General features: G+C 38.6%; 1 protein-coding gene across 2 annotated transcripts in view; it reads left to right on the top strand.

Annotated features, from left to right (window-relative positions):
• Nucleotides 1–1,474: 1,474 nt before the first annotated feature.
• c10h12orf4 (chromosome 10 C12orf4 homolog) overlaps nt 1,475–13,677 on the top strand; it is a 329,451-nt gene continuing 317,248 nt past the window's right edge. Inside the window, exons 1-8 of one of the 2 annotated variants that reach the window (XM_037683389.1) lie at nt 1,475–1,655; nt 2,044–2,189; nt 5,988–6,169; nt 6,287–6,386; nt 6,532–6,656; nt 8,298–8,404; nt 8,518–8,715; nt 9,409–9,537. In XM_037683389.1, coding sequence (XP_037539317.1) covers nt 1,475–1,655; nt 2,044–2,189; nt 5,988–6,169; nt 6,287–6,386; nt 6,532–6,656; nt 8,298–8,404; nt 8,518–8,715; nt 9,409–9,537 — 1,168 coding nt within the window. The remainder of the gene's footprint in view (nt 1,656–2,043; nt 2,190–5,987; nt 6,170–6,286; nt 6,387–6,531; nt 6,657–8,297; nt 8,405–8,517; nt 8,716–9,408; nt 9,538–13,677) is intronic. The other variant, XM_037683390.1, reaches the window with a different exon arrangement.

Consider the following 13,677-nt stretch of genomic DNA (forward strand, 5'->3'; position numbering starts at 1 on the left):
TCTTTCTTTCTTTCTTTCTTTCTTTCTTTCTTTCTTTCTTTCTTTCTTTCTTTCTTTCTTTCTTTCTTTCTTTCTTTTGCTTTATGACATGCTGTTTAATAAGCAGCACACATGTTCATGCATTTTGTGGCGAAGGTTCAAAATTTAGTTTTCAGAACAAATTGTGTTTTTGCCAACTTTTAAAGCCGGTTTTGTTAAAATATGCAAATGTCTCTCAAATGCTAGGATAGTATGATCCTGATTGTTGTTGATAAAAATATGCATACTTCACACAGAAAAGATCACAAAAGAAAAATGCTTTTCAATGTTGTAAAGACTAAACTTGTAGTAACCAAAAGGGCAAATGTATTTTACTAACTCCAGGTCTAAATTCTGTGTTTTCAACTGGCAATTTATTTACACTGAAATTTGAAAAATAAAACAAATAAACAAAGCAATTTGTGAAGCTTAGCATTTTTCGGCCATTGCATGTACAAATTAAAACGATTTTTTTTTCTAGTCTTGCATTTAAACATTGTTAGGGCACTAACAATCTGAGGCTGGTGGTCTTCTTTTTTATATGTGAACAGCTACTTCTGGATGTCAGCAACAAATGGTCCACTATGAGAAGGAGCTATTTATAAGACTGAGTTTGTTGCAGCACCTCAGACTGAAGAAATCTTTTGGATAAAATAACCTTAATCGTTAAACATTTTGGATTTGTCTACGTGGATTACTGAGCATGCATCAGGACATAAAAATAATTTAAAAAAGAATACAATAATCCTCCAGACAGAAAACATTTGTGCCAGCAGGGGGCAGTGTTGTACAAGAAACGCTCGATTAGCGTGTTTATTTATTTAAAAAAATATATCTACGCACCACAGATAACCCTGCATAAACAAACTAAGTAAATAAACGCCTAAAGTTTTAGAAGCATTTAGCATATGCTCTGATATGCGGCTTAAAATATAAAATTTAGAATCGTGTTCGTGGCGAAAGTGCTCTTCGGGATTTTGATTGAGTCTCACGTGACGGTGTCAGCTGACCAAACAAACAATAGCGGAAGTAACGTTACTGTACTTCAGTCATTCAAACGTAGGTACCGTCTGCCTTTTCATAAGAGTTTCTCTTCATGGTTACATAGAAGCGTTTGTAAGTATCCTACAGTGTTTAAGAAAAGAGCGTTGTCCTTTACTTTTTTTTTTTTTTTTAGCTTTGACGTTAGCATACCGCTAATCTAAAGCTAATTGAGGAGAAACCCGGTGAGTAGCTAAGGAATAATCTTGAGTTGGATTGATAGTAAAATTCAACAGTTCTTTTAGTGTAATAATAATAAAGATGAGCTAGGTTGTGTTTATTTGTATGTGAGCGAGCGTAATTGTGTTTTTGTGCTGCATCATATTGTTGTTTTGTCACCCATTGTAGTAACACAAAGCAAGATGATATAGCATCACTAGACAGTTTGTTTTTGTTTTGTTTTCCAGCTGTTACAATGAAGAAAAGCAAGGGCAAAACAACCACCACTGCTGCGAAGGAGTTCTTGTTTGAATTTAGGGCAGGAAAACACAACTGTGTCCTCAAAGTGCCTCTACAGTTTCCTGTCCAAGTCAACATCGGTGACCTCCATGGGCGCCTTATGTTGCTACATAAAATACCCTGCTATGTAGAAAATGGTGAGATTATTCGTCCAAGTAAAAGAAAATGAGTTGTATGTGTTGTTTTGTTCATAAAAAAAGAATTAGAGCATTATCCTTTGAGCTTTTGGAGCTGCATTTACTTGAAGAAATCCTTTTGCTTCTCTATCTTTGTTTTTGTTTTTCCCTGCGTGACAATAACCACAGTTTTTAGCTTTCAAAAATGTAAAAGGCATCATTTTTTTACAACTAAATAACATTCTAGTTTTGTTTTATACAGTGTTTAAAAAGAAGTCAAAACACATGAATGGTTCTGAATTTATTTTCATTAAAAAAAACAACTACTTTTTGCGTTAGAACATAGTAGACAGAGATGAAAACACTTTACACTGCTGATTTATGCTGCTTGTGCTTCTCCTTTTTGCAGAGCTAAAAGCCTCACTTTCCACCTTCATAGAGAAGGAAACGATGGTGGATTACGACAGAGAGGCTGAACTGACTCTGCAGGGACTCACGACGGGAGACGTTGATGTAAACCAGCTTACCAGTGCATGGTCCAAGTCTTATCAAGAGGTGAAAATGCAGTTTAGGTTTTTGTGTATAATACAGTATATGATGTATTCTGTAGTTTTAAAAGCTAATAGTTGGTTTGTAGCACATATTTGCACATACCAGTATCTAAAATGAGGATGGACTTCATATATTTGGATTCATTTAACAGATTATGGATGAGGATTTATTTTATTTGTGTACACTTTTATTGCCTTGTATTGACAAATATAAGATAGATTTTTTTTTCTTTTTCTTCTGGTTGTGTGTGTGAGAACCAGTGGATGGATTTTAATGAAACGCCCAGAAAGTAATGGTTGGTAATTATTGTAGTCAACTGAATCAAGATGGCCACTACAGCTAATCAACCTTTAAAAATATAAAAATGGCCATAACTCAGTGAACGTTACAAATATTGAGCTTAAGTTTGTCCTGGTAGCAGATGAGACTGATACACAAACACCCCGCTACTCTAATCTTTAACTGATCAGCTCTACGTCTGTTCCTCAAACTTTGCTGCTAACTCAAATATGTTTCTTTTAGTAAAATATCTCATGAACCACTAGACATGTTTTTTGTGAATCTTTGTCAACATAATCATTAGATGCACAACAACTGATGAACTTAGTGTCAACTCATTTCAATGGCTGCCACAACTACTCAAACATAAAAATGTCTATAACTCAGCCAACTTGACAGTGAACATCGTTCCCAACACTTACTGTGAGCAGAACACGTTTCGCTACATCTTTATTAAAATCTTAACATCACTTGTTGAAATCTACCCTATTTGTCTGTTAGCAAATTATTTCATGAACCACTAGGCAGATTTCAATGAAACTCTTGCAAAATAAATATAGGTCGTGCATTAAAAGCTGGAGTTAGCCCTTTTTACAATGGCCTCCATAGCTAAGTGACTTTAGCCTACACAATAATGGCTATAACTCAAGCAATTTTGTAGATATTGAAGTTAGAATTTGGTCTGGTTGTAGCTGACAATCATTCACAACATGTACGGCAAACAGATCGCACATCCATCTATCCATCATCTTTACCCGCTTCTTCCTTTTTGAGTCACGGGGGTCACTGGTGCTCATATCCACCAGTGTGTGAGAGGCGGGGTACACCCTGGACAGGTTGCAAGACAGATCACACATAATACTGTTTTTAAGGTTTGACCAAAATATGGCTATAACTTTTAAATTTCTCAACAGAAGATAATCTCAGACTAAAACTCTTGCAGGAAAGGTGGTGGGTGATTTGCATTCCTTCAGAGAGTGCCAGGTCTTTAATTGTGCACATTTTAACCAAGTAAACCACACGGCTGGCTGTTATGATTTAAAATTATTTTGACAGAGTATGGCCATTTTTAGAAATCTGCTCATGTTCTTTTCTCATCTTCCAGTTTCACATTATATTTATACTTTAATGCTCTTTTATGGAATGACTAAAATATGTTACAGTAACAAAACACTATGTTTTCTATATATACACTAGATATTACAATTATAATAGAAAATAATTCTTTGAAAGATATCTGTTAATATTGTGGGTGACATGTTTAATGTTGACTATGTATTCCACAAGGTAACTGACAGCTTCACATCTTCTTAATTGTATTTATCTCTGTGTTTGTCTTTAGCACAGCTAAGTGTTTTAAAATGCTCCTTTCCAACTTTGGGGTGTTAATGGATTATTAAAGTAATTCAAACAGACATGGGGCTGTGCAACTGCAAATTGATTATTCATGAGTTCTAGAGAAAAAAAAAATCTCATTACTAAAGCCCACATGCTGCGTTTAATGTCTTGCTGGCCCATTTTATTCAGTTACACTTTGATGCACCAGAGATCCAATATGTGGTGGCAGCTTCACAGACTCAGGGACAGAGTCATCAGTTGTGTTTTCTGGATCAGCATGGGGCAGAACACTGAGTGTGAAGCTGAAACTGTAGTTTCATAATGAAATCATGGCGCATTGCTTTGAAAGCGGTTGTCTTGTATTTCTTGTTTGATGATGGTCACTGAGGCTACTGGGTTTTAAGTTTCAGGGTTCAGAAGCCTAAACTCTGCTGTCAGGATGTTACGCATGTTTAAAGTGTTTCGACTGCTTGGGGTGACGATGCAAAGCCCCTCTGTGGTGTTAGACTCCGATGTTTGGCACGATTTCCACGAAAAGCCAGAAATGCGCATTAAATTTTTCCCCATGCCTGATGTGTTTGAGGTTTAAGGATTTTGATTTTGCATAAACAGAGTTTTAGATTTTCATTAGCGTGCTCTTCTAATGATGGATGGAGAATATAACCTGGCCTAGTTTTCATCACCCAACAAGGAAAATCGAAGGTGTACAATGTTTTTGACCCTGTGTGTGTGTGTGTGTGCGTGACATGCATTCCTTCCAGGAATGCTGGGCCTTTAACATTTTTTTTAATCTTGTGTTGATTCTGCTGTCTGCCTTTTGACTTCCACCTAAAATGTAATTTTTAAGTTTTAATCATAAAATCAATTTCTCACTTGTCACTTGGGCAGTATGTCGTTATCCCACAGTTTTTCTATCTTTAGGCAGTAAAGCAGGCTCGGGTGGCTCAGTTGGCCGGATCGAATCTCATCCGGGGGCCTTTCTGGGTGCATTTTGCATGTTCTCTGCGTTTTCTCAGGGTACTCCAGTTTCCTCTCACAGACCAAAAACATGCATGTTAGGCTGATTGGTAACTCTAAATTGTTCCTAGGCTTGAGTGAGCGAGTGAATGATTGTCTGAATGTGGTCTTGTGATGGACTTGCGGCCTGTCCAGGGTGGCCCCCACCTCTCGCACAGTGGCTGCTGGATATGGGCACCAGTGACCCACATGAACCAAAAAGGAAGAAGCAGGTAGAGATGATGGATGGTGGAGAGCAGTGAAGCATGCCTGCAATATGGAACCTATGATTTGGCTTTTTTTTTTTTAAATACCTTTTTAAGCCTGTTTTATATGTACAGTGGTTGACCAAAATGGATTTAGAACATGTGCCTTTTATTGATTCAATATTTGAAGATGGAGATTAGAACACTGGTCTGCAACCTGTGGTTCTGGGGCCACATGTAGCTCTTTAGTCTCTCATCTGTGGCTCTGTGAAGCTTTGACCAAAACTTACAGGACATTTAGTTATTCTGGCTTTTATACCCACAACAAGAAAGGCTAGTTTTGGCTGTTTTTATGTTTTGGTCGATTTTCTGCAAATGTTTGAACAACACTACTATTTTTTGCTTCATCACTTCAAAGTGCGATACTTAATTTCTCCTCGCATAAAAGGCCACATAGCGCTACAGAGTTCAGTGTTTTCATTTTCATCTAAAGGTAGAAACTAGAAGAAGTTCCTCAGATAGAGAACTTTACTAATTGGCTTTTATGTATGTGAATGTTCCTGTAAAGTGCCCTGAGACAACTTTGTTGTGATTTGGTGCTATGTAACTAAACTGAATTGAATTGAATTGAATATAAGTTTTTACTTCCTTATATCATAGACTTATTTTTTGTCCCCAAAATGTAAAAAATATCAGTAAATAATATAAATACAGTTTTAAAATGTCACCCCTACTGGTCAGAAAAGCCCCCTCCAACTAACTCAAAGTGGCCCATGGACCACCAGTTGGTGATCACAGTTGTAGCAGGTTTCATGGCTCCAGGCTCTTTTTTTATTTATTGAGTGAAGGGTCAGACATGGCTCTTTTGATCAAAAGGTTGCAGACCCCTGGGCTAGAAAATATCAGGTTGGTTGCAATAAATAACCTTGCCACTAGGTGTCACTAAATCATCTGTACTGCACCTGTACTTCTCATGTTTCAGACTACATTGGAGCATGCTCAGCCTGAAGAGCCCAGCTGGGACGAGGACTTTGCAGATGTTTACCACGAGTTGATCCACTCTCCTGCTTCAGAGACCCTCCTCAACCTGGAGCACAACTACTTTGTTAGCATCTCTGAGCTCATCAGTGAGAGAGACATGGAGATTAAAAAGCTACAAGAAAGGTAGGCATTGGTGCCCCAATTTCTGGAATTTCTCATATACTTTGAAAAAGTTTCTGCTTGTATATTTTTTCAATTTTCCCTTAAGTATGACAACTTAATTTTCTTCCTGTCTGGTAGGCAAGCAACAGAAATGGACAAAGTGATGCATGAGCTGGGAAACACATTGAGTGACCAGGATGTAAATGCAGTAGCATCTCAGCACTTCGATGCACAACAGGTAAAAAAATGGAGGCTGAGCTGTAGTTTGTCACAATTAGAAGGAATACTTTAGTTCATGCACCTACATTTCCCAGGCCTTATTAAGACTGGTGAATGTGTTTCTTTTGGTCATATTAAAACTTGACTTGATGCTCCTTGGGCAGATTTTGGAGAACAAGTGGACGAGTGAGCTGAAGCAGGTGACAGAAATTCAAAAACAAGAGTATCAAGAGTGGGTTATCAAACTGCACCAGGATCTGAAGAAATCCAACAACAGCAGTCAAATTAAGTGAGTTCAACGTGTGTGTTAAAATGTTTTAACAATCTCAGAGGTTGTCGTGAATATTTAATATTATTAAAATACACTGTCATTTCTTCAGCAGTTTTAGCGTTGCTTCGGTTTAATAATGAGGCCAAGAAAGATGGCTGGAAATGCAGCGGAACAGATTTCTGCCCAACGTTGGGATATGAATTAACAACTCAAACAATAACAGCAAAATGGCTCTTACGATTCTAGGATTTGTAACTTTTAAACTAACACCGTGCGCGTCAGCGTAGATTTACAGAGGCAGCACATTAGGGTCAGGTATCCATTCCAGTTTATAAATCTGTACGGTTTGTTTTTGTTTCTTGAAATTGTAATCATTACAATTTTTTATATTTTTCATTTGTTTTCTTGGTTAGATTTAATTATTTCAGATTCGGATATAAATAAAAGCTTGTGGGTTGAATGCACAAGCAACAAATGACAGTCTCCGTCTCAATGTAAAACACAGCATGAAGCACATTTTTACACTAAATACAGTCTCATATTGTGCACTGCACATACTTTTCTCCAACTTTAACTTTACGTCTGATCTGGGCTTTTAAGTTCTGTGAAGCAAAATCTTTCAGGATTTACAATCAATAAAAAAGTAGTTTACTCTAATCCAAAAGGACAAGAAAACACAAATCTGTAGTAATACAAACATTAGATGCAACATCTTACAATACAAACCTTGACTCAATTCTAGGTCTTGTTTTCTGTGATTAAATAATAAAGTCAATTGGTAATAAATTCGTAAAACTCACATTTATAAAACAGAATGTTAAAAAGGAAATACAATTGGAAAAAAAGGGAATTTGAAATGTTATAACAAGAAAACCTATCTTGTTGGTTTTGTAATGTAATGAAAGCAGGTACTTGGAAAAATGCCACTTTCTCATGTGGACTTTGACTGGAGAGCAAAAATACTCTGATTTGTTATTTGATCAGGGATGACAGATATTTGGGTCAAGAAATAAATAAATATTGGTGGTTAGCAGTGATAACACTCTGTAAAGTGGTAATTAAAGTCATATTAATTGCAATACTCCACATATGTTGGATATTTAATTAAATCAGAAACCTGCAGGACCAGTTTGCTAAAAGCTCTCCCAACATTGTGCTGACTGTGCATTACATAGTAAGGTCTTTTTGCAGACTGTGGGTGGAATTTAAAACGCCTACGTCAGCACTCTGAATGCTTTAGGTTTACATTTTTAATTAATTAAACCATTAAAATAAGCGAAAAGAAGCTGCAGAATATTTCATGTTTAAAATTGTGTTTAAACTTTATCCAAAAAAGTTCAATCTGGTCCTCTGGACATTCAAAAAAACTTTAGTTTAAACTTTATCTTGTTTTGTTGTTGTTGTATCAGCCTTAGTCTAACCAAACCATTTTATCCTTCTCTGATTATTCTTATAAAATGTTAAAATGAGTCCTCTGTGTATTTTTTCATTTATTTATTTTTGCTTTGAGGTTGGGCTTTATCTTACTTTTAAAAATGTGCTATACTTGTGTTTGTATGTCACCTCATTCCCGTTGGCCATAAGACATAATGGATGAATCTTAGTTATGCATTTGATGGATATCCGGTGGATTGATCTGGTTGCGTGGTTGATTTCCAGTGAGGAGATTAAGGTGCAGCCCAGCCAGCTGTCAGAGGCAGCAGATTCTGGGACGAGGATGTTTGAGGAGCAGCCTCAGCTGGAGGAGAGCTTCACCATACACCTAGGTAAGGCGCTGCACTTCCTGTGTGTTATCTTTATGTTTACACATGACAGCTGGCAGTGCAATAAATCAGCTATTGTATTATTTTACTAAAACAACAGCTCTTTCTTTAACCAGGAGCCCAACTGAAGACGATGCACAACCTGCGCTTGGTTCGAGCTGACGTTCTGGACTTCTGTAAACACAGACAACACGGCAGCAGTGGAGCCAAGCTGAGGCGACTGCAGACGGCCCTTTCAGTGTACTCTTCCTCACTCTGTGGGCTGGTGCTGCTGGTCGATAACAGGGTCAACTCCTACAGTGGCATCAAGAGAGGTCAGCAGATACACCTGCAATAATGCAGCACAGGGATTATCGACAAAAAGTAAACAGTGCAGGGGTCAGCCTTTGGTCGGCCATGTTTCTATTTATGGCTAGCTTTAATTTGGTATTCTTTATTTTGAAATCTGTTGAACAGTTTTCCACTAGTGGGAATTGTGGGGTTGAAAAGATGGAAATATGGAATATCTTAACTCTCCAGACGTCTTGGCTAAAATGAGGGTAAATTTGGTTTAAAGCAAAAGTTTTGTGGACATCTAAATTTAGTTGTAGTCATTGAACAGACTTGGTAAGAAGAAGGCAGGAGTGGAACTCTGAATCTTTTGCATTTGAACACTTTCTGCACCGAGTTAACCTGTTTACAAACTGTGTCATGTGGTGCGAGCAAGTGTTTTGATTGGCTAAGGCAAAACTGTCAGCAATCTTTATAAGCTGAGCTACTACTGGCTCCTGTAGCAGATTGTGTAAATATCTAAAAATCATATAATTTGTGCTCCTGAAAAAAAAAAGTTCTTGCAAAATAGATGTGGCCCAGGAGCCACTGGTGAAGCACTCATTTTAGTTTACATGTTGTTTGCTTCTCTGTTCATAAACATGTGATTTTGTTTTGAGGAATTTTTCAAGTGTACGTCCTTTAGGTTGATTTTCAGGAACTATTTCATCCCTGGCCTGTTTTGTGTCGACCCCCAGACTTTTCAACTGTGGCGAAGGAGTGCACAGACTTCCACTTTCACTGTTTGGAGAGGCAGCTGGAGGAGGTGCAGCAGGTGGTGCTCTACGCCAGAGCCCAACAAAGCAGCAAGCAGAAAGACCACTCTGGTTAGTCTTTTTGTAAACAGAAAATTCAAACATTAAAATGCCAGCGTTTTCTCCACTCATAAATATTTAATACATTCACAATCTGGCGAGTGACCCGCATTCAAGACTGAACCAATGAATATTCTTTGCATGTCTAAAATACAAATATAAAGCTATATTTACTTTATTTTAGCTTTTTCATTTAAGTATTTTTATTATTGTCTTTTTTTTTAGTATAGTAAGCTCTGTTAGATTCAATTACACTTTTTGCTAAGTGCAGAGTCAACGCGGGGCGCTGACTGAATTTGCTGAAACTTTCTGATAAAGCTAAAACAGTGATGATCAAGCAAAAAAAAAGCACAACACTAGCTAAAAGCTAAATGTAGGTCTTAGCTTGCATTTTGCTCCATTTAGCATTTGGCTAGCCTTTTGCTCCTTAAAAGTTATAAGTAGCAAAATGCATAATAAAAGTCACAAAAGGCTGACAAAAGTTAAAGTAGAAAAATAGTTTCCAAAAGTTTAAAGTACGAAAAGCTAGCTAAAAGCTAACAATAACAAAAAGCTAATTAAAGCTGCAAGCAGCGTTGAAGGCCCTCGCAGCGAAGCGCCGCTGCGGCCTTATGGCGACCGCGGGAACTGCAGCGACCCTTCCCGGTCGCCATCAAGAACGCTCACGCTACCGTCACGTGCCCGTTCCCCGGAGTGCGCATTCGCCGAACCTTTCACATAAGCTGCGACCGCATATATAACTGTTGTAATAATATAGGGGGCGCACTTGAGTCAAATATTAAACAACAACACCACTGCGTCCATAAGTCCTCACTAGTCAAGCACCAAAAATCTGGTCCAGATCGGACAATATATCACTGAGCTATAACATTTTGATTTACCTAGGGGGCGCACTTGAGTCAAAAGTAAAACAACAATACCATTGTGTGTTTAAGTGCTCACTAATCACACACCAAAAATCTGGTCCAGATCGGATGACATATCACTGAGATATAACAGTTTGAATAATCTAGGGGGCGCCCTTGAGTCAAATATTAAACAACAAAATTAAAATGTCCATCAGCTCTCAGTAATGATGCACCCAAAATCTGGTCCAGATCGGATGACATATCACTGAGATATAACAGTTTGATTTATGTAGGGGGCGCACTTGAGTCAAATATTAAACAACAACACCACTGTGTCCAGTGTCCATAAGTCCTCACTAGTCAAGCACCAAAAATCTGGTGCAGATCGGACGATATATCACTGAGATATAACAGTTTGAATAATCTAGGGGGCGCACTTGAGTCAAATATTAAACAACAACACCACTGTGTCCATAAGTCCTGACTAGTCAAGCACCAAAAATCTGGTGCATATCGGACGATATATCACTGAGATATAACTGTTGGAATATTATAGGGGGCGCACTTGAGTCAAATATTAAACAAAAATAACAATGTGTCTAGACATGGTCACACATTATGCCATAAAAATCTGGTGCAGATCGGATGATATATCACTGAGATATAACAGTTTGAATTATCTAGGTGGCGCACTTGAGTCAAATATTAAACAACAACACCACTGCGTCCATAAGTCCTCACTAGTCAAGCACCAAAAATCTGATGCAGATCGGACAATATATCACTGAGCTATAACAGTTTGATTTACCTAGGGGGCGCACTTGAGTCAAAAGTAAAACAACAATACCATTGTGTGTTTAAGTGCTCACTAATCACACAACAAAAATCTGGTCCAGATCGGATGACACATCACTGAGATATAACAGTTTGAATAATGTAGGGGGCGCCCTTGAGTCAAATATTAAACAACAAAACTAAAATGTCCATCAGCTCTCAGTAATGATGCACCCAAAATCTGGTCCAGATCGGATGACATATCACTGAGATATAACAGTTTGAATAATCTAGGGGGCGCACTTGAGTCAAATTTTAAACAATACTAACAATGTGTTTAGACATGGTCACACATTATGCCATAAAAATCTGGTGCAGATCGGATGATATATCATTGAGATATAAGGGTTAGAATATTATAGGGGGCGCTCTTGAGTCAAAAGTTAAAAAACATTACTAATGTGTCCATCAGGGCTACATAATAATATACCAAAAATTTGGTGCAGATCGGATGATATATCATTGAGATATAACTGTTGCAAGATTGTAGGGGGCGCTATAGAGTCAAAATTTAAAAAAACTATACTACTGTGTCCACCAGGGCTAAATAATAATACACCATAAATTTGGTGCAGATTGGCTGATATATCACTGAGACAAAACAGTTTGAATAATGTAGGGGGCGCCCTTGAGTCAAATATTAAACAACACAACTAAAATGTCCATCAGTTCTCAGTAATGACGCACCAAAAATCTGGTTCAGATCGGATGTTGTATCACTGAGATATAACTGTAAGAAGAATGTAGGTGGCGCTGTTGAGGCTCTTGGCCACTTATCATGGAAACCTGTTCAGAGGTGGATAATGATCAATCATAGTGATTTTGGTTCATCTGGGTTCAAATCTGTGCAATTTAGAGCCAAACGTATTGCAACGGCGTCACTTTTTTATTCGCCATGGCGCCACGCCCACATTCTCCAGCTATAACTGTTTTGTTGTTTAAATCAAGTCAGACCATATTATCTGTCTTCTAACACAGGATCATCCTGATTATGTTAAGGGTGTCAAAGAAGGAACATTTCAAGCCAAAAAAGTCACTTCCTGTTCTGAGGGGGCGGGGCTTTGATGACGTCACAATATGACCTCAGGGTATCGTCGGGCATGGGAGAGGGATGACTCGTGCCAAATTTGGTGCAAATGTGTCTTTCAATGTGAAAGTTATAACGTTTGGAAATTTATGGCGTGAAGCTCAACTTTGAGGCCTGGCCACGCCCCTTTAACAAAACGAAACCCAAAGCTTTTGATAACTTTTACTCTCCAATGTCTTAAGGGCCTAATAACCAAGTTTTAAGTCAATCCTTCAAAATCCCTAGGAGGAGTTCGTTAAAATTTGCCGTTAAAAACGCCCAAAAATTAACCTTTGACCCAAAATGGCCGACTTCCTGTTGGTTTTGGACCGGAGCGCCAAGAGACTTTTTCATAGGTCCTGAGAAGATACACATGTTCACCGAGTTTCAGATTTATCGGTCGAAAAATGGCTCGGGGCTGAGGTTTTAAAATATTCTAGGGGGCGCTAGAGAGGCTATTGCGCAATCATCATGGTTTCCTGTTCAAGGGGCGGGCAATGATCGATCATAGTGATTTTCATGAACCTCGGATCAAATCTGTGGAATTCAGAGCCAAACGTATTGTAACGGCGTCACTTCTGACTTCGCCACGCCGCCACGCCCACATCCTCCAGGGGAAACGCTTTGCGCTTCAAAGCAAGTCAGACCAACTTGTTATCTGCCTTCTAACACAGGATCATCCTGATTGGGTCAAGAGTGTCAGGGAGGGAGCATTCCAAGCAAAAAAAGTCACTTCCTGTTCTGAGGGGGCGGGGCTTTGATGGCGTCAAAATTTGACCTCAGGGTATCGTCGGGCATGGGACAGGGATGACTCATGCCAAATTTGGTACAATTCTGTTTTTCAACGTGAAAGTTGTAGCGTTTGGAAATTTTTGGCGTGAAGCATAATTTTGAGGTCCGGCCCCGCCCCCTCAACATGCGTCGGTTTGCACCGTTTTGATAACTTTTGGTCCCCCATGCCTACTGAGCAAAATGGCGAAGGTTTGAAAACGATTGATCGAAATCCCTAGGAGGAGTTCGTTCAAATTCGCCGTGTACGAAAAGTGAAAAACGGCCAAAATTGACCCTTTGACCCAAAATGGCCGACTTCCTGTTGGGTTTAAGGCATACCTCCAAGAGACTTTTTTTCATGATTCGGTGGGTTCTACATATGTACCAAATTTCAGCTCTCTAGGACTTACCAGTTGTCATATCTCACGTTAGGGGGCGCTGTAGAGCAGTTTGGCCACGCCCACTTTTGGTTCCATTATCATACTACTATTTCTCGCGGGGGACAATTTTGGGTAAAGTTTGGCTAGGTTTCCAATATGTTAACCCCTCCAAATAAGCGTTTCAAAGCGGAAGAGAATTATAATAATAATTAAAGCTGCAAGCAGCGTTGAAGGCCCTCGCAGCGAAGCGCCG

The sequence above is a fragment of the Nematolebias whitei genome, chromosome 10, assembly GCF_014905685.2.
Source record: "Nematolebias whitei isolate Nwh7 chromosome 10, NemWhi1, whole genome shotgun sequence".
Lineage (NCBI taxonomy): Eukaryota > Metazoa > Chordata > Actinopteri > Cyprinodontiformes > Rivulidae > Nematolebias > Nematolebias whitei.